General features: G+C 55.5%; 1 protein-coding gene across 7 annotated transcripts; it reads left to right on the forward strand.

The window, feature by feature from the left end:
• Positions 1-9,070: 9,070 nt before the first annotated feature.
• SLC34A1 (solute carrier family 34 member 1) lies at positions 9,071-21,719 on the forward strand. Of its 7 annotated transcripts, none has more exons than XM_047731295.1 (13): positions 9,071-9,147; positions 10,335-10,455; positions 10,578-10,727; positions 10,817-10,945; positions 11,017-11,160; positions 12,042-12,153; positions 12,277-12,472; positions 12,554-12,649; positions 17,967-18,036; positions 18,314-18,481; positions 19,706-19,822; positions 19,922-20,046; positions 20,699-21,719. In XM_047731295.1, exons 2-13 carry the CDS (start codon positions 10,347-10,349, stop codon positions 21,200-21,202), a joined length of 1,920 nt encoding a protein of 639 aa, XP_047587251.1. In that variant the 5' UTR covers positions 9,071-9,147; positions 10,335-10,346; the 3' UTR covers positions 21,203-21,719. The 7 variants fall into 7 exon arrangements, with proteins under 7 accessions (XP_047587251.1, XP_047587257.1, XP_047587254.1 ...); XM_047731297.1 differs by lacking the exon at positions 9,071-9,147 and adding an exon at positions 19,546-19,640 and having other exon boundaries at positions 10,316-10,455; positions 19,788-19,822; positions 20,699-20,849; XM_047731296.1 differs by lacking the exon at positions 9,071-9,147 and having other exon boundaries at positions 10,316-10,455; positions 19,645-19,822; positions 20,699-20,849.
• The last annotated feature ends 600 nt before the right edge of the window (positions 21,720-22,319 follow it).

Raw genomic sequence — 22,319 nt, forward strand, 5'->3', positions numbered from 1 at the left:
TCTCCTGGTCTCTGGTATTTTTGTTATAGCAGCCCAAATGGACGGATACCAGATATGACATTCTCCGTAACTTTGTTCTCTACCATGCTGTCCGGTTTCCTTCCTTCACAGTGCTCATCCCACTCTGTAGTGACCTTGTTTACTTTACACTTATTTGCTGACAACACGATAAACATGCCCTGATGGCAGTGACCTTGTCCATCGTAGTCAGTGCTGTATCCCTTTGGCCTAGTGGGAAATGATTCTGCAGCCTCAGATAGACCCAGTGAAGGACACAGGGACAGCAGGGCAGTGGGGGTCCTGGGCAGGGGACTGCATAGCACCAGGATCATAGTCTGTGGTCAGAAGAGGATGGAGAGACAAACCCCTGTCCCTTCCCCAATCAGCTACAGAACCTCCTTATACTTCCTGCACCCTGGGGGTTCTCCCTTGGGGGCAGAGACACTTTCCATGTGTGAAGATAAAGAGGTGGGGACACCAGGTGAAAGATGGGACCTTCCCAAAGTTGGCAGATCCTGAGGCAAGCGCACCCTTCATCCACCAGTAGTAGCAGTGATGCCTACTACTCTAAAGGACCAAGAGATGCGACTGCCCCGTAACAGAGGAGGTCATGGGTCAGGTAAAAGGGCCTCTAGAGATGGGAGCTCCTGCAGGGGGAGGAAAATTCACATCAGCTCAGGCCCCCAAGTTAGGCATGTCCCATCCTTTATCTCATCTTTGTCCTCATGACAAAATAGCCTGATGGGGATGAAACCAAGGCTACAGGAGGGGAAGTGACAAGTCCAGGATCCTGCAAGGAATGTGTTGCTGGACACAATCAGACAACACATAGGCTGTCTGACTCAGGAACACACAACAGGGAGCAGGGAGGAAACCCTGATGGGAAGCCAGCACCCTCTCGGGTGAAGATACATTGATATGGCTGCTCTGGGGAGCAACTTGGGAGTTTCTGCTGAAAATTAAAAACACACAGCATGTGATCCCAGAAGTACCACCAGAGAATCACTCACTCTGAGGCACAGGGAGCCCCATCCCTGCTGGGCTGTGTCTGACCCAAAAACTGGCAAACAGACAAATGTGGGTGGGGTGGGGGCTGGGGGAGTGGGATAACAAAAAGGTGGTGGTATGTCTATGCCCTGCAATACCACACAGCAGATAAAGAATTAGGTAGAACATGTTCTGCTGTGGAAAGTTCTTCAAGATGTGTTATTGTTCGGTAAAAGAAAGTAGAGCAACGTGCATGACATGATACCTTTATATAAACCACAAACACAGAGACACACTTATAAGGATACAGAAAGAACAGAGAATGTTCTAGAAGGATACATGTCAAACAGACAAGAAAATAGAGAGGGGACCAGGACCGGGGATAGTACTCAAAGGACACTTTCACTTTAGCTTTAATGCTTTTTAAATGATGCAATTAAAATAATTATAAGAACAAAGAACTTCTCAAGGCCACTTCTTTGTCGCTCTGGCCCACCATCCCTTTCTCGAGAAGGATAATAAACTCTTTCAGCCCACCACCCACCTTGGCCCGCTTTGGCTGGCTGCTGTGTCCCTTGTCCTCAATTCCCCAACATGTACCCTGAAGCTGTCCTAGGCTGAGGGAGACCTAGTTCCCTCCTCCCAGCTCTGCACACTCAGAATCCCTCAAGGTCCTGGGCCCTCACTGCAGCGATGGGGGTCCAGGCCCACGGACAGAGGGCACCAGCTGGCCAACCCCCAGGCCCTTTTCAAAGCCACTGCACTGTACAGAGCTGGACTCCTGCGTGGTTGGGAAAAGTCATGGATCCTGCTTCCCCTCACCCCACCAGATGGGAAGCCTGGAGGGGAGTCAGCCTATATCCACCAAGCACCCGGTGTGAAGGAGGGGAGAGGACACATATTTGCTGACAGCTCTGCAGTCCCCAGCACCCCCATCTTGCAGAGGACCGGGCGGAGAGAGTGGGTGGGACTGCCATGAGGACGGCCATAGGACCCAAGCCTCTGAGAAAGAAACCCGCTGCCTGTCTGGTCCCCTCACCCCTCTTGTCAGTCATGGTGACAGTCAAGCAGATGGGATGGGGTGGCCACAGGGCAAGTGCAGAGCACACAGTGACCTTGGCTCTGGCGACCCCTCCAGGGTGGGGGCAGGCAGAGCCCCCAGCTGCTACCTGGTCCCGGCAGGAAGTGCTGACACAGCCATGGACAGATGCTCCCTGGGGCAGCCATCCCTATCCCCAGGAGCGAGCACAAGGTGCACCCTGCAGGGGGCCTGGCCTGGTGGTCAGGTGACTCCAGTGTCTAGGGGATCAGACCCTGGCACTCAGCTTTCGCAGGGAAAGAAAAGCCGGATGGGGAGAACACACATGGTTGGTTATGTTGAATCAGATGCCACCTAGGCCAATTCACAAAAAACAGGGGGCACCATTCCTGTCCCTGGTGGTCGTGGCAGGTCCAAGAAAAGCTGAAACATGAATACATGTGTGTGTCCTGGGACTCCTGCATCGACTAGGAAAGGGGTGCTCTGTGACCTTCTCAGCTCCTCTCTCCAGGAACTGGTCTGGGGGTTGAACAGAGGCAGAAAGCCAAGGAGAAGCGCCAAAGAAGCAGCATCCCACTTCCAGGCCAGCCCAGGATGCTGGTGGCCAGAATGAAGTCTCAGCCAGCTAAGAGGGGTGGGCACCAATAACCCCACTAGCCAAGTAGGCCATCATCTTCCAGCCTTATTGTTGAGGGGCTGGAGGAACCCAGAAGCCAGACCCAAAACCTGGAGCGTACAGTATGCCGCTGGAACTTAGAGCCTGCAACCCAGACCAGAACCTGGAGCCAAGAGCCTGAAGTCTAAAAAACTGGACTCTGGGGGTGTCTGGGTGGCTTAGTTTTTAAGCATCTGCCTTTGGCTCAGGTCATGATCCCAGGGTCCTGGGATCGAGCCCCGCATCAGGTTCCCTGCTCAGCAGGGAGCCAGCTTCTCCCTCTCCCACTCCCCCTGTTTGTGTTCCCTCTCCCACTGCGTCTCTATCGAATAAATTAATTAAATCTTTAAAAAATAATAATAAAAATAAAAACTGGACTCTGGAGGGGCACCAGCTGGCTCAGTTGGTAAAGGATGAGACTCTTGATCTCGGGGTTTTATTTATTTATTTATTTATTATTTATTTATTTTTTTTTTAAAGATTTTATTTATTTATTTGACAGAGATCACAAGTAGGCAGAGAAGCAGGCAGAGAGAGATAGGAGGAAGCAGACTCTCTGCTGAGCAGAGAACCCGATGCGGGGCTCGATCCCAGGACCCTGGGATCATGACCCGGGCTGAAGGCAGAGGCTTTAACCCACTGAGCCACCCAGGCGCCCCAATCTCGGGGTTTTAAGTTTGAGCCCCATATGGAGTCTGGGATCTGGGATTGGAGGTTGCAGCCCAGAATCTAGAGCCCAATGCCTAGAAGCAGAGACCTTACTCAGCTGGACATCAGAAGCCTGAAATTGGAAACAGGAACTGGAGCTCAGATCCTGGAGCCCGGAACCCAGAGCTTGCCCCTGAGAATTTACAGTATGGGGCCTAGAGCACCAGACCCAGAACATGGAGCTCAGGACCTGAAGCCTACAGCCAGAGCTCAGAGCTTCTGGTCTGGAACCTGGAGCATGGGACTGCCATGCTCACCCTTAGGTCTGGTCCCCGAGGCCGGCATGAAGGCACAGAGCTGGAACCACACTAGGAAGGGAGCTGCAGGGGAAAAGATGATTTCTGAGAAAAGCCCAAAGCAAGCTCAGCTCTTTTGGCCATAGACTTTGGCCTCCTCCATCAATGAGTGACCAATGCTTGGGCTATAAGGATTAAACATTACTCAGGGCACTTATCCCCCAAACAAGGATGGGGCATCCTCAGGTCAGCAGCCCCTGCCCTGGATCCATGGATCTAACATAGCCTGCAGCACCCAATCTGGAAAACGGGGCTCGGAGGGGAGAACACCATAGGACCCTGCCTGCTCTGTGCCAGACAGCTCAGATGGAAGTCCAGATTCTCCAAGAGAGGACAAAGTCAAGGGGGTCAGGGGAGGAACGGCTCTGGTCCCTAAGGGGAGGTGGGAGGCGGCTCCTGTTATGTCACCCAGCCCATTGGTGAGAATGGCTGCTTCGGCCACAGATAAAGGACGCCCCCATGCGTGTACAATGCACACCCACATTGCGTCTGTGTACTGGGGTGGAATGTTCACGGCTGTGTCCACCACATGCTGACTCACCGTGGGGCTTATTTGTTGGTTGGAGAAATAAACACATTGTTTCAAGGAGACAGGAGAAGCCCTGTTGTGGGATGACACTGGTCATTAGTCAGTTCTCCCCCCAAAAATCCAGTTCATGGAGGGACTGTCTGGCATGTTAGCTTTTCTTCCCCTGATGGTCCTCCAACTTTAGGTCCTGCAGAAAATGTACAGGCACAAACTGTGTGTATTTAAAGGAGCCGCTGGATCTTAGCCGAGGATTACAGAAACAGCTGGTTGTGCCAACTTCCCCAGCTCGCTCTGTTCCTGGCCCAAGCTCTCGTTCTTGGGATCGTTCTCTACTCAGCTCAGCAGTCCTGCTGCTCCCGCGGAAACAGTTTTCATTGGCGTGACCAGATTCCCGATCTGTCAGTCTGTCACACTCACGTTGGCCATGCTGTCTCGGCTCCCACCTCCTGCTCTTTCCCAACAAGCCCTCATAAGCTGCCCCCACCCCCAGTACCGGCTCAGGACAGCTCGCCTGGGTCACTAAATCTGCTCTGTCCTCACATTCCCCGACAGCTCTGTGGCATCTGACCTGGCTGATCAGGTTGTCTCTCTCAAGACAGGGGTGAACTTGGCTTCTGCGACATCTGTTTTTCTGCTCTTCCCAATCCTGTCATACCTGTCGGCTTCCTCTCAGGAGTCCCTCTTTTTTTTTTTTTCTTTTTTGCCCTCCCCCAAACATGGGTGCTCCTCTGGGCTCAGCCCTGGGCCTTCTCTCTATTCAATGTGCACATTCTCCCTTGGGAGGGGAGAGGCATCTTCACAGGCTACACCTGAGGCCTTGAGGCAGGAGGGATGCCAAGTCACTCTGGGCACCAAGGCTGGGACAGGATGCTGGTCTTTGTACTGGCAGGGCCAGGTTTGAAAAGAGAGGGGTGACAGAGTCAGAATTACATTTTGAAAAGCTGGCCGGCTGCTAGTTTGGAGACTGGATCGGGAGGCACAAGGCCAGAAGCAGGAAGACCCTTCAGTGAGAGATGGTGGACCAGACCCGGGAGGCGGCGAAAGGTTGAGGGAGCTCCCTCTGATGGGAAACGGGGAGCACTGGGTGATGGAGGAGAGACAAGGAGGTGGGGGAGAAGGACAGTCCAAGGAACCTGCTCTGTTTCTGGCTCAGATCAGAGGACCATGCGCTGCTCCCTGAGGCTGGGAACGTGTGGGAAGCCCTGTCTGGGGTGAAGAGCACGTCGTGTGCTTCAGACCCACAGAGCCAACTGCTCACACCAGAGGCCCCTCAGACACAGTCTGTCCAGACGGATCTTGGCATCTTCCCTCCAAAACTGCTCCTCCTCCCGGGTGCCACTTCTCAGGGTGAGATACCGCCAACCCCCAGGCTCCAGGCTGAGAGGTCTAGAGGAAGCTGCGGCCAGAGTGCTGGTGAGCAGACAGGGCAGGAGTCAGTATTCGGGGGACACGCAGAGACTGTCACAGGCTGGGAGGAGGCAGCACGTGAGTGGAAGGAGTTCAGGTGAACCAAGGGGCAGAGAGGAGGTCGCCTTCTCCATGCTCGCGGGAGTTCAGAAAACAGCTCTGGTCATCTCCCCAGGGCTCCAGAGGCCACCCTCCCAAATTCCTTTGGTAGTGGTCACTGCCCGACCACTACCCCGAGCTCCGTGAAACCAGGGAATGTAGACGGCAAAATTATCAAAGATCTTAACCTTATTAAAAAGAAGCACCCCAGGGGCGCCTGGGTGGCTCAGTGGGTTAAAGCCCCTGCCTTCAGCTCAGGTCATGATCCCAGGGTCCTGGGATTGAGCCCCGCATCGGGCTCTCTGCTCGTTGGGGAGCCTGCTTCCTCCTCTCTCTGCCTGCCTCTCTGCCTATTCATGATCTCTGTCTGTCAAATAAATAAATAAAATCTTTTTTAAAAAGAAGAAGAAGCACCCCAGGGCACCTGGGTGGCTCAGTGGGTTAAGCCTCTGCCTTCAGCTCGGGTCATGATCTCAGGGTCCTTGGATCGAGTCCCACATCCAGCTCTCTGCTTGGCAGGGAGCCTGCTTCCCGCTCTCTCTCTGCCTACCTCTCTGCCTACTTGTGATCTCTCTCTCTCTCTGTGTCAAATAAATACAAAAAATCTTAAAAAAAAAAAAAAAAGAAGAAGCACCCTAAGTTTATAAAGAACACCTCGGATACAGTGGCTCCTGCTCTGGGTCTGACCAGAGCAGGGCAGGAGAGAGGAACATGGCCTGTGGTGGTCTCTGGACCCACTGGGGATGGGGGTGCCTGGCCCTAGGCAGCCTCTGAGCCCCAATGTGACTTCACCAGCACTTGTGAGCCCGAGGATGATTCTGACACGAGAACTCAACAATGACTACCTGCCCCTGGCTCAGCGACACCCCTCCCACCCATGCACAAACCCCAATCTTTGCCAAATCACTCTGTCCAGTCTGGAGAGTTTCCGGGACACCCGAGGGATCACTACATAAATTAAGTTTCAGGACAGAACATGATGCAACCATTAAAAACAACATTGGCCCTGAGTGTAAATACACAGGGAAGGTAATATGCAACGGTAGGTGGAAAAGAGCAAGACGCAATCTTTCATAAACAAAAAAAATCCAAATAGGTGAGAGAGGTACAGAGAAAAGGTTGAGAGGCAGTGTTCTGTGACAACAATGGGTTGAAGAAGCAGGTTTGTTTTTTCTTTTTTCTGTGAATGGAGACCTTTCTAGGATGTCCCACGTGGCTGATTGCCTGCCTCAGTTCTCCAGAATCTCCCAGAACAGGTCATAAGGCTCTATGGCTGATTTTCCAAACCAGGGCATTTTTTAAGTGAAAGGGAACTCTGGGCCAACAGTCATCAGCCAGGACTTGGCCAGGCAAACCAGGACTTATGGTCACTCTACCCAAAACCAATCCAGTTGCCCCTCTGCCCACCCCTCCCTGCTCCCTTGGGGCTTCTGTGGCCTAAAGTGACACAGCCACAATGTGGAGGGGCCAGGATCCAAACCCAGGCTGGCCTTGTTGTCTGCTCTTAACCACTCCGACAGAGACTCCATTATGAACACTAGCCAGCGGACAACCCCACAGTGTCCTGCAAATTAAGGACAAACTAGTTGACTTTTGTCACATTAGAGGGGAGCTGTGCAGAAACGTCCATCTACTTTGATGAGAAAGGCTAGATTTGTGTCACCCCAATATATGTGAGATATAATGGGCTGCAACTCAGGGAGACCCTGAGCAATCAAAGGGCAACCGGGGAGCCCAGGCAAGTTGTTGACCTGAAATAGGGCTGCGAATCTAGAGGAAGTGGAGCCGTTCCCTTGGTGGGGACACTGCAGCCATCCCAGGGACAGTAAGAGGGGCACACAAGCATGAAGAGAACGCACATGCTGAGGGACTCTTCTGGTCACTGAGATGGGTCAGCTAGCTCATTGAATTCAACCCACTGCAAAAGAACTGCTGATTGCCATTTTATTATTTTTTTTAAATCTATTTATTTGAGAGAGAGAGAGAATCAATGAGCAGGAGGTGCTGATGGAAAGAGAATCCCAAGCAGATTCCCCACTAAGTGCAGAACCTGATGCGAGGCTCGATCTCACATCTCACAACCCTGAGATCATGACCTGAGCTGAAATCAAGACCGGGACACTTAACCGACTGAGCCACCCAGGTGCCCCTCTGATTGCCACCTTATACTCGAAGTGACTTGCCTCAGCACCCAGCCTGACCCAGGGATTAGACAGGAGAGAGCTGACCTAGCCAATCTTGGCTCAGCACAGAGTAGGAACTCAACTATTGTTCTTGGGAATGGAGGGACGGACACATGACTGGCTGGCTAGGTAGCCAGGGGGGTGGGTGGATGGATGGATGGGTGGACGGGTGGTTGGACAGGTTACTCAGGCAGTTGTCCAAGCTAGATTTTGAGTGGAACCTACCCCTGCTGGATCTGTTGAATCTTTCTCCCTCAGAAGGGAATATCTCTCTCATCTCTCTTGTACACCTGGGCCCTAATTCAAGCTCCAGAGTCCTGTGAAAGGGAAACAAGCCTCCCTAAGAGCCCTCTCTGGGTTTCCGGAGTTTTGCAACAGACCCCATACCATCATCAGCATCTCAATCCAGAAACCCAACTGTCATATAGTTCATCTGTCTGCCATGCTCTCCCTCCCCCATTCCACTACCCAAGTATCCCTGGGATGGATCTTCTCCTCATCCCTCCTGTTCCACTTGATTCAGACCTCATCATCTCTTCTCTAGACCATCTCATCAGCCTCTTAGCTGGTCCCTATGCTTCCAGACTTGCCCCTTTGACGGACAACCTCCCGCTAAAGAGACCATTCTAAAATGCAGACCAGGCCCTTCCTGATCTGACCAGGGGTTCCACATTCTCTCAGACAAATCCTGGATCTGTGGTTGCAGGCTAGAGACTCTCCCTGACTCAGCACTATGCAGCCTTTCTGGGTTTCTCTCCTGTTACTTCTTCCATCGCATGCTCCCTCTCCTCCAAATGCCCCCAAAACCCACAGACAGACCCACAAACATCCAGATGCATGGCAAGGCTATTCCACGGGGAGTCGTGTTAGGCCAAGAATGAGGGGAAGGGACTGGAGCCGTGAAATTTCTTGAAGACCATGGGAATAAGGTGCCTAAGTGGCATCAGGGTCTCTGCTTGGGGGCAGAAGAGGTACCCTAGCTGGGTTTGGGTCTCTGTCAGGCTGAGTTTCTGTGTGGGGAAAGGGAGAGTTTGATCACGGACTCCCCCAGCAGAGCTGACGATTAGTAATTAACTGGGAGGAATCTCAGGGGGGGAGGTTAATCGGGGAACAGAGGGAGGGCAGCTAGGGTTTTAGGACTTTGCCCTTGACCCAAGGGTATAAAGAGGAGGGTCCCAGCCCTTCCTCAGGCCCCTGGGGCTTCCTTAAGCAGCTAAGCAGGAGCTGAAACACAGAACCCCAAGGTAAGCCCAGGGCTCCTCTCTCCCAAACACATCCTCAAGTCTTAGTAGGCAATAGCCTATCGCCCCTGTTCCTCTCCTCTGCCCTAATTCTGCTTCCCCTTCCTGCTCGGGCCCAGTCTAGACTGGCTTACCCCCTGCCCCAAAGGAAAGAGGACTCATGCTCTTCCAGCACTTAGAATTTAGCTCAGCCCCCTACTCCTCCAAACAGCCAAGGGCCCCTGGGGTGTGCGATTGTGGGTAGCTGATATAGGCTGGGGTACTCCCACCCCAACAACCAAGAACTCCTGGGGCAGTTCAAGGGGCCCTAAAGCAAGCCAAGGGCTTCTCGGATTGGAGATAATACAGGGAAACCTCCTTACCTAAACCAGCCTTGATCTAAAACTCATTCATGGGAGAAAGGCCATCAGTGTTTGTTTATTGCTAGGAGGGAGGGAGGCAAATGGGGAAAGAAGTTCAGTTGGAGGGTAACCCAGGAACTCAGGATTGTGGCCAGTAGACCCTTTCCTGAGTGCATGTCCAGCTGGTTCCAAGAGCCAACAGGTGTCCAGGTCTCCTCATGGCTCTCAGGACGGTCGGAACTCCTCCTGCATGCGCAGCCTTGGCCCATATCCGTAAGCTCGGCTAACACACGTTCCCTGGCCCCTGCTGGCTGCTCCCAGCTCCTTCCCCTCCAAGGTCCCCTGCACCCATGCCCTTGTCCCTTGCCATCCGGCCCCTCCTACTCATGTTCATCTCAGCTTGATCCTCTCTCCCCTCCACCCCCTGCCATGGGGCACACTGGTAGCACTTGTATCTGTCATTAGAACCCTTGGCCCTATTGTCACTTTCTATTCAAGGGATTATTTCATTGACATCTGTCTCCCCGTGAGACTTGGAGCTTTCTGTGGGCAGGAGCTGTCCTTGTATTTAGCCATTGCTCTACCCCAGCGTCTAGCCCAGTGCCCAGGCTACAGCAGATTCTTCATAAATACTCACTGCCTGATGAGTATAAGCATCTGGCCCGAGGACCTGAGCATCTCTGCTATTATGGGGTAGAGGGCATACTTCCCTGGGTGTGTGTCTAGGGGTCACACACCACGGGTATGTGTGCGTGTGAGTACGTGGGTATGGATGTGGACGGTGGGTGGGTGGGTATGTGTAAGTTTCCAGGACAATAGCTGTCCCTCAGTGCTGCTGCCGCCCCACAGTGTGTGCCCAGGATGATGTCCTATGGAGAGAGGCTGGGGGGCCCGGCTGTCTCCCCACTACCAGTCCGAGGGGGCCACATGATGCACGGGACAGCCTTTGCCTACGTGCCCAGCCCTCAGGGTGAGTGGTCCTCCCATCCTTGGACCCTGAATGCCCACAGTCGCTCACGTCCCAGTGAGGTGTCCACCCCTCTGAGCCTATCCCGGGGCTTCTGGGAACTCCTAACCAGCCTCCCTCCCCAGTCCTGCACAGGATCCCAGGTACCTCCGCCTACGCCTTCCCCAGCCTGGGCCCTGTGGCCCTTACCGATCACAGCTGCCCCTACGGGGAGGTTCTGGAGTGCCGTGACCCCTTGCCTGCCAAGCTGGCCCTGGAGGAGCAGCAGAAGCCAGGTGGGCCCGGGCCAGGGGTGGACAGCAGGGGTGGCAACATTCAGTGCCCTAGCCCCTGGCCCCAATGCTCATGACCAGCCCATCTCCAGAGCCTGGGCTGGCCCAGAAGATGCGCCGGGCTGGCATGACCCTCGTCAAGGTGCCCCTGATGCTCGCCTTTCTCTACCTCTTCGTCTGCTCCCTGGACGTGCTCAGCTCCGCTTTCCAGCTGGCTGGAGGTAGGGCCAGGGGAGGGGATTGGGACAGGGTTCCTGAAGGGCATCACGCAATGCTGGCTCCTGCTCCTCAGGGAAGGTGGCTGGTGACATCTTCAAGGACAATGCCATCCTGTCCAACCCCGTCGCGGGGCTGGTGGTGGGGATCCTGGTGACCGTGCTGGTCCAGAGCTCCAGCACCTCCACGTCCATCGTCGTCAGCATGGTCTCCTCTGGCTGTAAGTCGGCCCACTGGGGCTAGGGAAAGGGCGTGGGGGGCTGCGTGCCCTGGAGGGGGCTGATGCAGCATGTCAGGGCTGGGGCCAGGGGGATAAGGGGGCCAGAGAGTTAAGAGCAAAGGGCAGGACTCCAGCTTCTCGCACTCCGTTTTCCAAGCTGTGGCCAGGAATAGTCTCAGCCAGGATGGGTGTCTGAAGATCTGGAAAGGGTGGCAGATGGGGAGTCCTGCCCCAGGAAGGCTCAGCACCTTATCACCCATAGTCACTTATTCCACTGGCCAGGGAAACAGAACCTGCTGGAGCTATACATATGATTTATGGCAAGGAATTGGTTTGCATGATTGTGGGGCTGGCTGAGCAAATCCAAAATCCATAGGGCAGGTTGTTAGGAAGGGCAGGCTGGAACTCTCGGGGGGAAGCCAATGCTGGATGGCCTCCGTTTTGCTCTTAAGGCCTTTTATCTCTCTGGATGAGGCCCACTGAGATCACCAAGGGTGATCCTCTTCACTTAAAGTCAGCCGGTTGTAGAGGTGAATCACACCTGTGGAATACCTTCCAGCAGCAGCTAGATGAGCATCGGATCGAATGACTGAGTCCTGTAGCCTGGCTAAGCCGACTCATGAAACTAACCACCACGCTCGTGTACCGTGCACACATGGGCACAGATCTGTCTCCGCATGCAGGACATGGGCCCTCGGATCCACACGTGCACACACAGTGCATCTGTCCACCGTGCTTGTTCACACACATGTCCCTGGGACACCAAGGCTGGGCAGTATCGTGGCAGGACTGCCCAGTGGGGCTGGGATGTGGGCAGGTGTTTCCGGGGCAGGAGCTGGTGGCCCTCACACAGTCAGTGAAGGGGTCCCCTCTTCTGCTAGTGCTGGAGGTGAGCTCTGCCATCCCCATCATCATGGGCTCCAACATCGGCACATCTGTCACCAACACCATCGTGGCCCTGATGCAGGCAGGGGACAGGACTGACTTCCGGCGGTGAGGGGGTAGAGTGGTGAGGGGCCTGTGTGTGTTGGGGGAGGGTGGTCCCCAGGGCCAGGAGCCCCCAGCCTAAGTGCATCCTGACCCTGGCCCACCCTGCAATGTGGCCTCCCTGCCCAGGGCCTTTGCAGGGGCCACGGTGCACGACTGCTTTAACTGGCTGTCGGTTCTGGTCCTGCTGCCCCTGGAGGCTGCCACCGGGTACCTGCACCATGTCACTCGACTGGTGGTCGCCTCCTTCAACATCCATGGTGGCCAAGATGCTCCCGACCTGCTCAAGATCATCACAGAGCCCTTCACCAAGCTCATCATCCAGGTGGGGCAAGGCTGGTGTGGAGGGTGATGTGGGATAGTAAGGACCCCTCTCTCACACCCCCCACCCACATCTTGTGCACAGCTGGACAAGTCTGTGATTACCAGCATTGCCACCGGCGATGAGTCCCTGAGAAACCACAGTCTGATCCGGATCTGGTGCCACCCAGACCCCACCGGGGTGAGTCTCAGGTCTGGCCACAAGGAATATTGTGCCAATCCCTTCCAGTCCCCCAGCGGCTTTGGGGAGTTATTACCAATCAACTTGAGTTGGCATGTCATTGATCTAGCCCAGTGGTTCTCAAAGTGTGGACCAGAGGCACTCGTACCACCTGGGAACCTATTAAAGCTACAAGATATTCAGCCTTTCCCTAGACCTAAGTAGGTCTAGGGAAAACTATCAGAAAAAATTTGGGGGGATGGGACACAGCAGCCTATGTTTCAACAAGTCTTCTCAGTCGGCTGCATGCTCAAGTTTGAGAACCACTAATCTGGCTCTACCTTCTGGCTTCACAGGGAGAGAATAGGCTCTGAGAGGCTGAGACACTTGCCCGAGCTTGTCCTACCATTTCAGGGCCCTGAGGACAGGTCTAGCAGTCTAGGGCTCTCTTCTCCCCGCCAAGATGCCAGGGGTTCGTGACTCAGCTGTGCCACGTTTGGGGGTCCAGGTAACGTGGCGAGGGGGTGAAGGGGTTATGAGGGTGCCTGGGAAAGCTGGACAAACAGGAACAAGACAAGGGGGCCGTGTGGAGACCTCCCTGGAGACACAACAGCGACTTGTACTCTTGTCGGGGCTCCTTCCCCTGGAGACTGCCACAGGCATGCATCCATGTGTCCTTCTGCACCATTTCTACTGCACGGAACGGAGACCTGTTTGGATCCGTGGGACGCTTGTGCACCTGCCATGACACCAGGCTCACAAGAAAGCAGGCGATCAGCACACTTTCTCACTCAGCCACGGAAAGGGAAGTGCTTCATCAAAACCCTGATCCACGGTATTTGCTTTACCTCAGTTGCCACATTCAAGAAGCAACTCCATTCAGAACAGAGCGAAGGCAACCCGAAGCCCAGGGCTCAGCAGGCCCGGCCCCCTCCTCCTTCCTACTTGCTACTTGATATCACTGGCCCTTGATCCCAGCGTGAACACAGAGCAGCCTTTCAACCCGCCTTCTGCGGTGCCTTCCTTTGCATCGGAACCGCGCGCAGCTCTGGTCTGGCACTTCTGAGTGTTCCAGGCAGTCGGACATCAAAAAGCCCATGCGGGCAGCTCTCAGGCTGGCTTTGTGACCCCTGCAACATGGTGCTGTCTTCTCGCCTGCCCCTGGGCACTCTCTGAATTGCCCAAATCCTCTTCACTCCATAGCAGAATGGGGGTGACACAGATATCACACCGCTCGATCTTCACAGGAAACAAGCCACGGGCGGGAGCTCCTGGGCCGCAGAATCCCTCCCTGGTGCCTGCCTGCAGCTGCGCCCAGCCGGCCTCCCGCTGCAACAGGTACACCAGACGCTGCCTGCCCATGCTGGAATCCTCACAAAGTAGGGCAAGGTGGACATGGACAACCCATCTTCCGCAGGAGAAACCCGGGCCTGCTCGAGTGAAGTCAGCCGCCCAAGTTCACCCGCCAAGGGCGCTGTCCCCACTGCTCCCCACATGGCTTCCCTGAGTGCTGGTCTCCCAGCCCTCTGTCCCAGAAGAATGGGTCCGCCACAGCAGAATCCAGATGGGATTTCCCTGGCTTGAAGGGTAGCAGATGGGTGGCATTCAGGCTCCCTTTTCTCACCCCCTCTTGAGGTCAGGCCATGTGGAACATGGATCCGTAGCCATGTGCCTGCTCTGGCCATGTGTGCTGGGGGCTCTTCCTGCACCAGACTGGAACTTTTCCTGTGACCACTGTGTCTCCCTTTCAACCTCTCCTGGTGGCCTCCTGCTTTTCCCCCAACTGGACCCAACCTCACCCAAGCCAGTCTCCAAGAAACCCAGTCACCAAAGACAGTATTGGGAATCTGAAGGTTTCCAGATGGTGGAAGAAAACCCAGAGACAATTTTAACATTCCAAAACCTCTTGACACTCCAGGGTCCTACCCTTGTCCTGGGAATTATCTTCTTATATACTCACACTATGGACTGCCAACCCTGCTTGCCTGGTTTAAACAAGCATTCCTCAAGGACTTGCAGCCAGGGACACAGGATTTATCTCTGGTCCATTTTATAGGCTCAGAGAGGCTTGCCCAAATCCATACCATGGAGATAAGATGAAAATCCTGGTGGAATCTGGAGCCCATGCTTCTGAACCTCCATCTCGCTGCCTCTTCCAGAAGTCAGTCTGGTGTCCCATCATGTGTGTCCATTTCCCACTCTGCCCATCGGGCCTGAATGCCACAGCTGACCACAGCCACCCAGAGACTGCTCCGGCGGCGGCGGTAGGTGCGGCTCTAAGAAGTTCTCCTCTTGGCCACCAGATGGCGCAGCTGGCACGGTGATTTCTGCTTCCAGAAAAACAAAGACACTGAGCTCCCCTTCTGCTTCAGGCTAAACTACAGCACAGGCTCGCATCCTGTGTGTTTCTCCCAGGGAGAGGATTCTTGGAGAGTCACAGTCTTCTGTGAGCTTAATCGTGTCCTGCACCTCCCACTGGCACTTAAATCCTATCTCTCTTCCAAGAGTCCTCAAAACAAGCCCCTGGGAAGCGGTGGGCAGCGTTATAGACCTCATGCTGCAAGGGAAGGAAACTGGGGCCCAGAGAGGTTCGGTGTTTGGTCCAGTATCACACAGCTGGGAGTGGCTCAGATGGAGTTTCAGCTTAGGACTCTTGGGGTTCATTTATTCTGTTCTTCCCACGGAACTCACCCCTCCCACCACACCCCCAGGCCCAGGAAGGATGGGCACACCTAGGGGTATGTCCCAGACCCTGGGCTGCCCAGTTCTTTGTCAGGGCTAGAGCTCCCACCTTCTTGACAAGGAAGCCCTGGGCCTGCTCCCTTCCCTCACTCAGTACCCACTCTCAGCCTGACCATGCAGTCTACCCACTCTCTGGCATACCCACCCCTACTCCTCTCTAGCCCTTTACAGTCTCTGCATTCTACCCCCCCCCCCCCCCCCCACCAGCTCAGCCAGAGCCACATAACCCCAGCCAGAGGCACAAAACCCTGGCAGGAAGATCTAGGGTCAAAACCCTAGACTTTAGCCCTCAGCTTTGCCCTGCCCACACACAGCCAGCCCTGAGTCAGATGATACCCCCTCCCCTGAAGTTCCTCCCCTAAGAGACCCTGGGCCCAGCCAGGTCAGTGGGGCACAGGCTGGTCAGGTACCCATTTGTCTCAGGGATCATCTGCCCAGGGCTCCAAGCTGGTCCACCACAGTGCTCCCCAACAGGGCCAGGACCCTGAGACACACCGGCAGGAGCTATTGATCCTGACCTAGGACCTCAATCTCACACAAACACATAAGCACATGCTCTTCCCACCATGTGGTCCTAGATGGGCCCACGGATGGAGGGGGTCTAATCCTGATTAGGAGGCATGATGTCTTACTGAAGACTTAACATGAGATAAGTCTGAGGAGAGCACTTGGCACACATTTCCTCCCATAACCTTTACAATAGCTCTCTCTCTCTCTCTCTCTCTTTTAAAGATTTATTTATTTGAGAGAGAGAGAATAGGCAGGGGGAGCAGCAGGCAGAGGGAGAGGGAGAAGAAGGCTCCCCGCTGAGCAAGGAGCCCAACGTGGGGCTCGATCTCAGGGCACCGGGACCATGATCTGAGCCGAAGGCAGAGGCTTAACTGACAAGCCACCCAGGCACCCCTTTATAACAGCTCTCATGTCATCTGCTTTAAACAGTCTGAGAGGTGGCATGATTTGTCCCAGGTCATTGGCACAAGAAACAGGACTTGCTCACATCCACTGGACAGCTGACACACGGCTCTCCCCCTTACACCCAGCTCTCGCCTACCCACACAGCAGTTACCACAGCCTCCCCAGCCTGCTTTTCCGGTGGAGCCCACCAGAACTCTCCTAGTTTCTCAACTTGCAGTGGAGGCCTGGGTTTGAGGGTGCCTCAGGGCCCTGGTCTGGCCAGCTAGAACACAGATGAGCATACTGCCTCACTCACAGCAGCTCAGGCCACTAAGAGAAACCAGATTTCAAGCCAGATGCCAGAAATAGTTCTCATTTCTAGATTACATTTTATAAATGACATGATTTGGAATAAACCCTAAAGGAGCCATGACACTGAAGGGCCACTACCCCACCTGAGACATGACCCACAGCACAGGAAAGGTCCGGGGCTGTGCTGTGGAGGGCAGGACTTCTGGGACCAGTGCCCATATCAGCTCTCAGAGGTGTAGAAGGTGAATAAGGAAAAGTCGTAGCTCTGGGATTTTGCCCGGGGCCCTAGGCGTTCTTGTCCCTTTCTGGGGCTCAGTTCTTCCTTTGGGCTGGGATCCTGAGGGCAAGGAAAGGCTCCCCAATTACATTCAAGAAAAAAATAATTCCTCAGTCCAATGAGGCTGCGAAGTAGTGGTCCAGACCCATGTGGCCCTCGCATAATTGTAAAGAACGGGATTTCTCTTGCAGACTCGGGCCATTTGGCCATGCAGGGCTTCATCCCTGGATGGCGACAGCGGCCTGGAGCTGAGTGGCTACTGCCCCTATAGGCCCAAAACGCAGTCCTCCACCTCCTCCACGCTCAGCCTGAGCGCCTCAGTTAGGCTACCTGCCTGGCCCTGGGCCTTCTGAATTGGGGGGCCTCTCCCCACTGAGTATGTGGGTAGGAAGTAGGTGGGGACTGGACTTCTGCCCCCTGGTGGTCCCCCTTCCCCATACCCCAACCTTCTCCATAAGGATTTGAGCAAGAGGACAGTGGAGCTTGGACTAATGGTGCCTCAGGCGAGAGGATGGGGCACAGATGCTGGGGAAGCGGGCAGGGCAACACCAGGAGAGGGCCAGTAATAAAGGATGGGGAAGGGAGAGTTTTCATAAGGAGGTCCATGGTCAGAAGCACCCAAGGCCAAGGAGAGGTTGAGGAGAACGAGGACAAGAAGCCACAGGATTAGGGTGTCTGGGTGGCTCAGTTGGTTAAGTGACTGCCTTAGGCTCAGGTCATGATCCTGGAGTCCCGGGATAGAGTCCCACATTGCCTCCCAGCTCAGCAGGGAGTTTGCTTCTCCCTCTGACTCACCCCCCTCTCTTCGTGCTCTCTCTCTCTCAAATAAATAAATAAAATCCCTGTGGGCCCCAGTGAGAGCCGGATGGGAAGATGGATAGGACAGAATATTCAGAGGGCTGACCGTGGCCAGATTCTCGTGTGGCAGGTATTTCCACCCCCAACTCTCCAGCAAAGGAGACAGGCTAACTGTCCAAGGGCATGTAGTCAGGAGGACCACCTCTATCCCCCACCCCCCCCCCCCCCCCCCCCCGCCTCTTCCTAACCTTCCCCCTTATCTCCAACCCCAGGCTACATTTTCCTAAATTCTAAGTCACTCTCCTCTTAATCCAGGTTCCCACCCCCCTGCCCAGGGCAGAGGCCAACACCAGCTGGACCCTTGGAAATGCCACCATGGAGAAATGTGAGTGCCTGCATCACAGATGTCTGGCATGGCAGGGGCACAGCTGGGCAGAGGAAGGGCTGCACCCACCCCTGCCCCCCGCCACTGCTGCTATCAGTCCCAGGAAAACCAGCTATCAACCAGCTCAGGTCCTGGGCTTGGGCTAGCCTTGCTGTTGAGGCTAAAGGAGCCTGGGGTGGGACTTTAGGCTCCAATCCCAAGAAGGCATCAAAAGTGGGGGGCTGGGAACAAGCTGTGGGGGTTCAGCTCTCAGCTGCTTGACACTTTCCCCTGCCAGGCAACCACATCTTCGTGGACACAGGGCTGCCTGACCTGGCCGTGGGGCTCATTCTGCTGGCCAGCTCCCTGGTGCTCCTGTGCACCTGCCTCATTCTCCTTGTCAAGATGCTCAACTCTTTGCTGAAGGGCCAGGTGGCTAAGGTCATTCAGAAGGTTATCAACACAGGTGAGCCCCCAAGAACTGCATGTGCGGGCCCCAGGATGGGACCTTTCAAATCTTACTAAGTCCCACTGTTGCTTTGCTGTGTGATCTGGGCAAAGCCCTGCCATCTTGAGCCTGTTTCTCCCTGTGAACAAAGAAGGGGTTGAGTCAGGTGATTTCTGAGGCTCCCGAGGTGCCGGCAGCCGGGCATCTGTGGCTGCCCCTGACTGTGGTTCCATTCCAGTAGGTGGCTCGAAACAGATTCTCAGTGGCCACAGACGCATTCAACAAATACTCCCTACACCTGTGTGCCCAAGCATGGAGCATGCCGCGGTGCCAAGGGTCCAGAGCTGAGCCCGAGATGGTCCCACCCTCAGGGGATTCCCAACCCAGAGGACGAGACAGATGTGTAATGAAAAATAAATGATCGAGGCGGCATACATTCATACTGAGGGGTGACTCCCAAGGAGAAAGCAAAAATGACAGAGTATGGAAAAAGTTGCTTTCAGTGGGCAGTCAGCAGCCTATGTGAAGAGGCCGAAATGAGGAATAGTAGTCAGACGTGGCTGAAGAGTGTTCTGCGCAGAGGGAACAGTCAGTGCAAAGGCAAAGAGGCGGGAACAAGCTGGGCAGAAAGATGGCCTGCAGGGTGGGGGGAACTCAGTGATCGAGGTGGGGAGAGGTCAGCAAGATCACAGGGAAGGAGCCGACCCCGGGGGCCCCCACAGGCTGTGATCAGAGCCTGGACTTCAGTAAGGGTTCCGGGGGCCCTTGAAGGGTTGGGGCAGGGGAGTGACATGGTCTGATTTTCATCGCAAGCTTCATTTCAGGCTCCGGGGACAGTGCCCGGCACTGGCAGAGGTTGCATAATGAATGCTGGAGTCAGGTGCATTCGTGGATCTCTGAGAGCTTAGGGATGGGAGAAACAAAGTCTGCCAGAGGGCCGAGGGTCAGGGAGGGCTTTTCAGCAGCCATGTATCCGCACGAAGCCCCGAGGAGGAACACGAAGAAAGAAGGATATTCTGGGCAGAGAGGACAGTCAACCAGTAGTCTGATGCAACCAGGCTGAGAAGGGCCTTTAATCCAAGACCAGGGAGGGCGAGTAGAAGCCCCCGCAGTTGAGCAGGGGACTGGACAGACAAGGCCCCACCTGCAAGCTGGTACCCAATACCTCCTCCCTAAGGTAGGTCCTGGCTTCTCTGCCCATGCCCTCCTCCTGACCCTGCTGGGATGGGGGTGTCCTCGTAGACTTCCCCGCCCCCTTCACCTGGGCCACAGGCTACTTTGCCATGGTGGTGGGCGCCGGCATGACCTTCGTTGTCCAAAGCAGTTCTGTGTTCACCTCGGCCATCACCCCACTCATCGGTGAGTGCCCATGGCATGGTGGGGCAGGGGGAGGGGCAGGCTGGTAGGGAAAGGGCCAAAGGAGGGGCCTGGGGGTGAACCTAGCCTGTCTGCCCCCAGGCCTGGGTGTGATCAGCATCGAGAGAGCCTACCCCCTCACGCTGGGCTCCAACATTGGCACTACCACCACGGCCATCCTGGCTGCACTGGCCAGCCCCCGGGAGAAGCTGTCCAGCTCCTTCCAGGTACTCTGGGGGGGTGCCTGCCGGGGGCGAGACAGGGCTGGGACTGAGGTGTGGCACCTGACACAGGGTAGGACACCACATATCAAAGTTTCTGACTGCCTCCTAAGGCCCACCCACTATCCCAAGCTCTGTGGAAACCGTATGGGGCAAAGTCGGCCCGGTGCCAGCCCCAAGACCTTAGCATCTACCAGGCAGGATTTACCTAAATAATCACACAAATAGCAGCTAGTGGGATCTGCGCTCTGAGGAAGGGGTGCAGCAGGGCAGGGGGCTGGGCCATTCTCGGGGACCAAGAACAAGTAGGGGGGCAGATGGCAAAGGGGTTGCTGTCCTAGGAGCAAAGGAGTGAGGACAAGCCTAGGGCTGGGGCCAGGGCTTGGACCAATCAGGAGGCCAGAGCCATGGAGCCAGAAACTAGTATGCTTCTCTTTGCTGCTGGGTTCAGGAGGATCTGCTGGGGAATTTGCGAGAGGGGTCAGTGGGAGGAAATGTGTAGCGTTAGGGCAGAAGTGTCTCAGTATTTTCCTAGGAGCACATCAGCCCTGATTTTGCTGCTGCCCAGGCCGGGCCAGGCTCCCGTTATCCAGCAGTGCTGGCAGGACAGGGAGCGGGGGCCCATGCCTATCTCAGCCCTCTGCCCTCTCCTCTACAGATCGCCCTCTGCCACTTCTTCTTTAACATCTCGGGCATCCTGCTGTGGTACCCGGTGCCCTGCACGCGCCTGCCCATCCGCATGGCCAAGGCGCTGGGCAAACGCACAGCCAAGTACCGCTGGTTTGCCGTCCTCTACCTCCTCCTGTGCTTCCTGCTGCTGCCCTCGCTGGTGTTCGGCGTCTCCATGGCAGGCTGGCAGGCCATGGTGGGTGTGGGCGCACCCTTCGGGGCCCTGCTGGCCTTTGTGGTGCTCGTCAGCGTCTTGCAGAACCGCAGCCCTGGACACCTGCCCAAGTGGCTGCAGACGTGGGACTTTCTGCCCCGCTGGATGCACTCGCTGCAGCCCCTGGACCGCCTCATCACCCGTGCCACACTGTGCTGCGCCAGGCCTGAGCCCCGTTCCCCACCGCTGCCCGCCAGGGTCTTCCTGGAGGAGCTGCCCCCCGCCACCCCCTCCCCCCGCCTGGCACAACCTGTTCGACACAACGCCACCCGCCTCTAGCCCAAAGTGCTGCTGGGGGGCAGAGAAGGGCCTGCACTGGGTGCCCAGTGTGGATGGGCGGAAGGGTGTGTCCGAGCACACCGGGCATGGGCCTGTCCTTGGGTGGGTCTGCAGAGGTCTGGGCTTGTGGGACTGAGAGTCCATGGCATCCTGCGTGTGTGGACTAATATACCCGTGGGGGGCTGTGAGCAGGCTGCAGGGTACCTGGCTATGACTGTGAGTCCTTGGCCCCCAGGGGGTCTTGTTTGGAGGCCTGTGCTTGGCTCTCCTGTACACACAAGTCCAACTCGGCAGAGCGGGAGTAAGGGTGGGTCCGAGAATGGGACTTGAAGCTGTTTGCTTGTGCAGAGATGTGGGTGCCTGAGTCACTGGCTGAGTTCTCACGCTCCCTGTCACCTTCCTTCCTCCATTAGACACCCTCCTCATCCTCACCCTGCTGTTCTGCAGTACTGCCACAACCCCCTTTCCCGATATTGTGTGATGAAAAAGGAATTACATCCTCATTATGCATTTACAATTCTGTGTGCTCTCCATCTGGGGAGGGAGGGAGACCATGGCTTGGGGTTCAGCAGCACTATTTCCTGCAAGCCCACCACAACAGTCCACCTCACCCTGCCTTAATGAGTCCAACTCCTGATTCAGACTTCCTGGGAGTCTTTCCTAGGGGCCGGGGCCACCCCCAAGGCAAGTATAAGGAGAGCATTCTGTGCCATCCCCACCCACCCCAACCAGCCGACTCCCTCCCCCTTTCTAGGATAACATTAGTGTTCCAGAAAACAAGTGACAGGTGGGGGCTTGTCAGGAGACACGGGGTGGGGGGGCAGGGAAGGTGAAAATAGGCAAGAGAGGCCATGCCCTGGGCCCTGGAGCATAGTGGACAGGGACCAGCCACCCTCCCTCCCATCTTTGTCCTTTCCCTTTGGGCAATAAACCAAGCCTCACTTAAACTCATCCAAGATTTTCAATTCCTCCCTTTCCATGGGGGCCCTGGAGCTGAGGCCTGCAGAGTGAGGGTCAAGGGATGGGCAATACCTAAGTTGTTCCTTCTAGTCCAGGGAGTCCTCTGGGGTCTTTGGACTCCAAGAGGGGAGGAAGACCCTAGGGCCTCAGACCTCAT

Source organism: Lutra lutra, chromosome 5 (assembly GCF_902655055.1).
Source record: "Lutra lutra chromosome 5, mLutLut1.2, whole genome shotgun sequence".
In the NCBI taxonomy this organism is placed as follows: domain Eukaryota; kingdom Metazoa; phylum Chordata; class Mammalia; order Carnivora; family Mustelidae; genus Lutra; species Lutra lutra.

Excerpts from the sequence above, each read along its gene's own strand:
- SLC34A1 (XM_047731295.1), top strand. The coding sequence starts at position 10,347 with ATGATGTCCTATGGAGAGAGGCTGGGGGGCCCGGCTGTCTCCCCACTA. Across the intron at positions 10,456-10,577 it reads CTACGTGCCCAGCCCTCAGG|TCCTGCACAGGATCCCAGGT; the intron begins GTGAGTGGTCCT and ends CTCCCTCCCCAG. Across the intron at positions 12,154-12,276 it reads GACAGGACTGACTTCCGGCG|GGCCTTTGCAGGGGCCACGG; the intron begins GTGAGGGGGTAG and ends CTCCCTGCCCAG.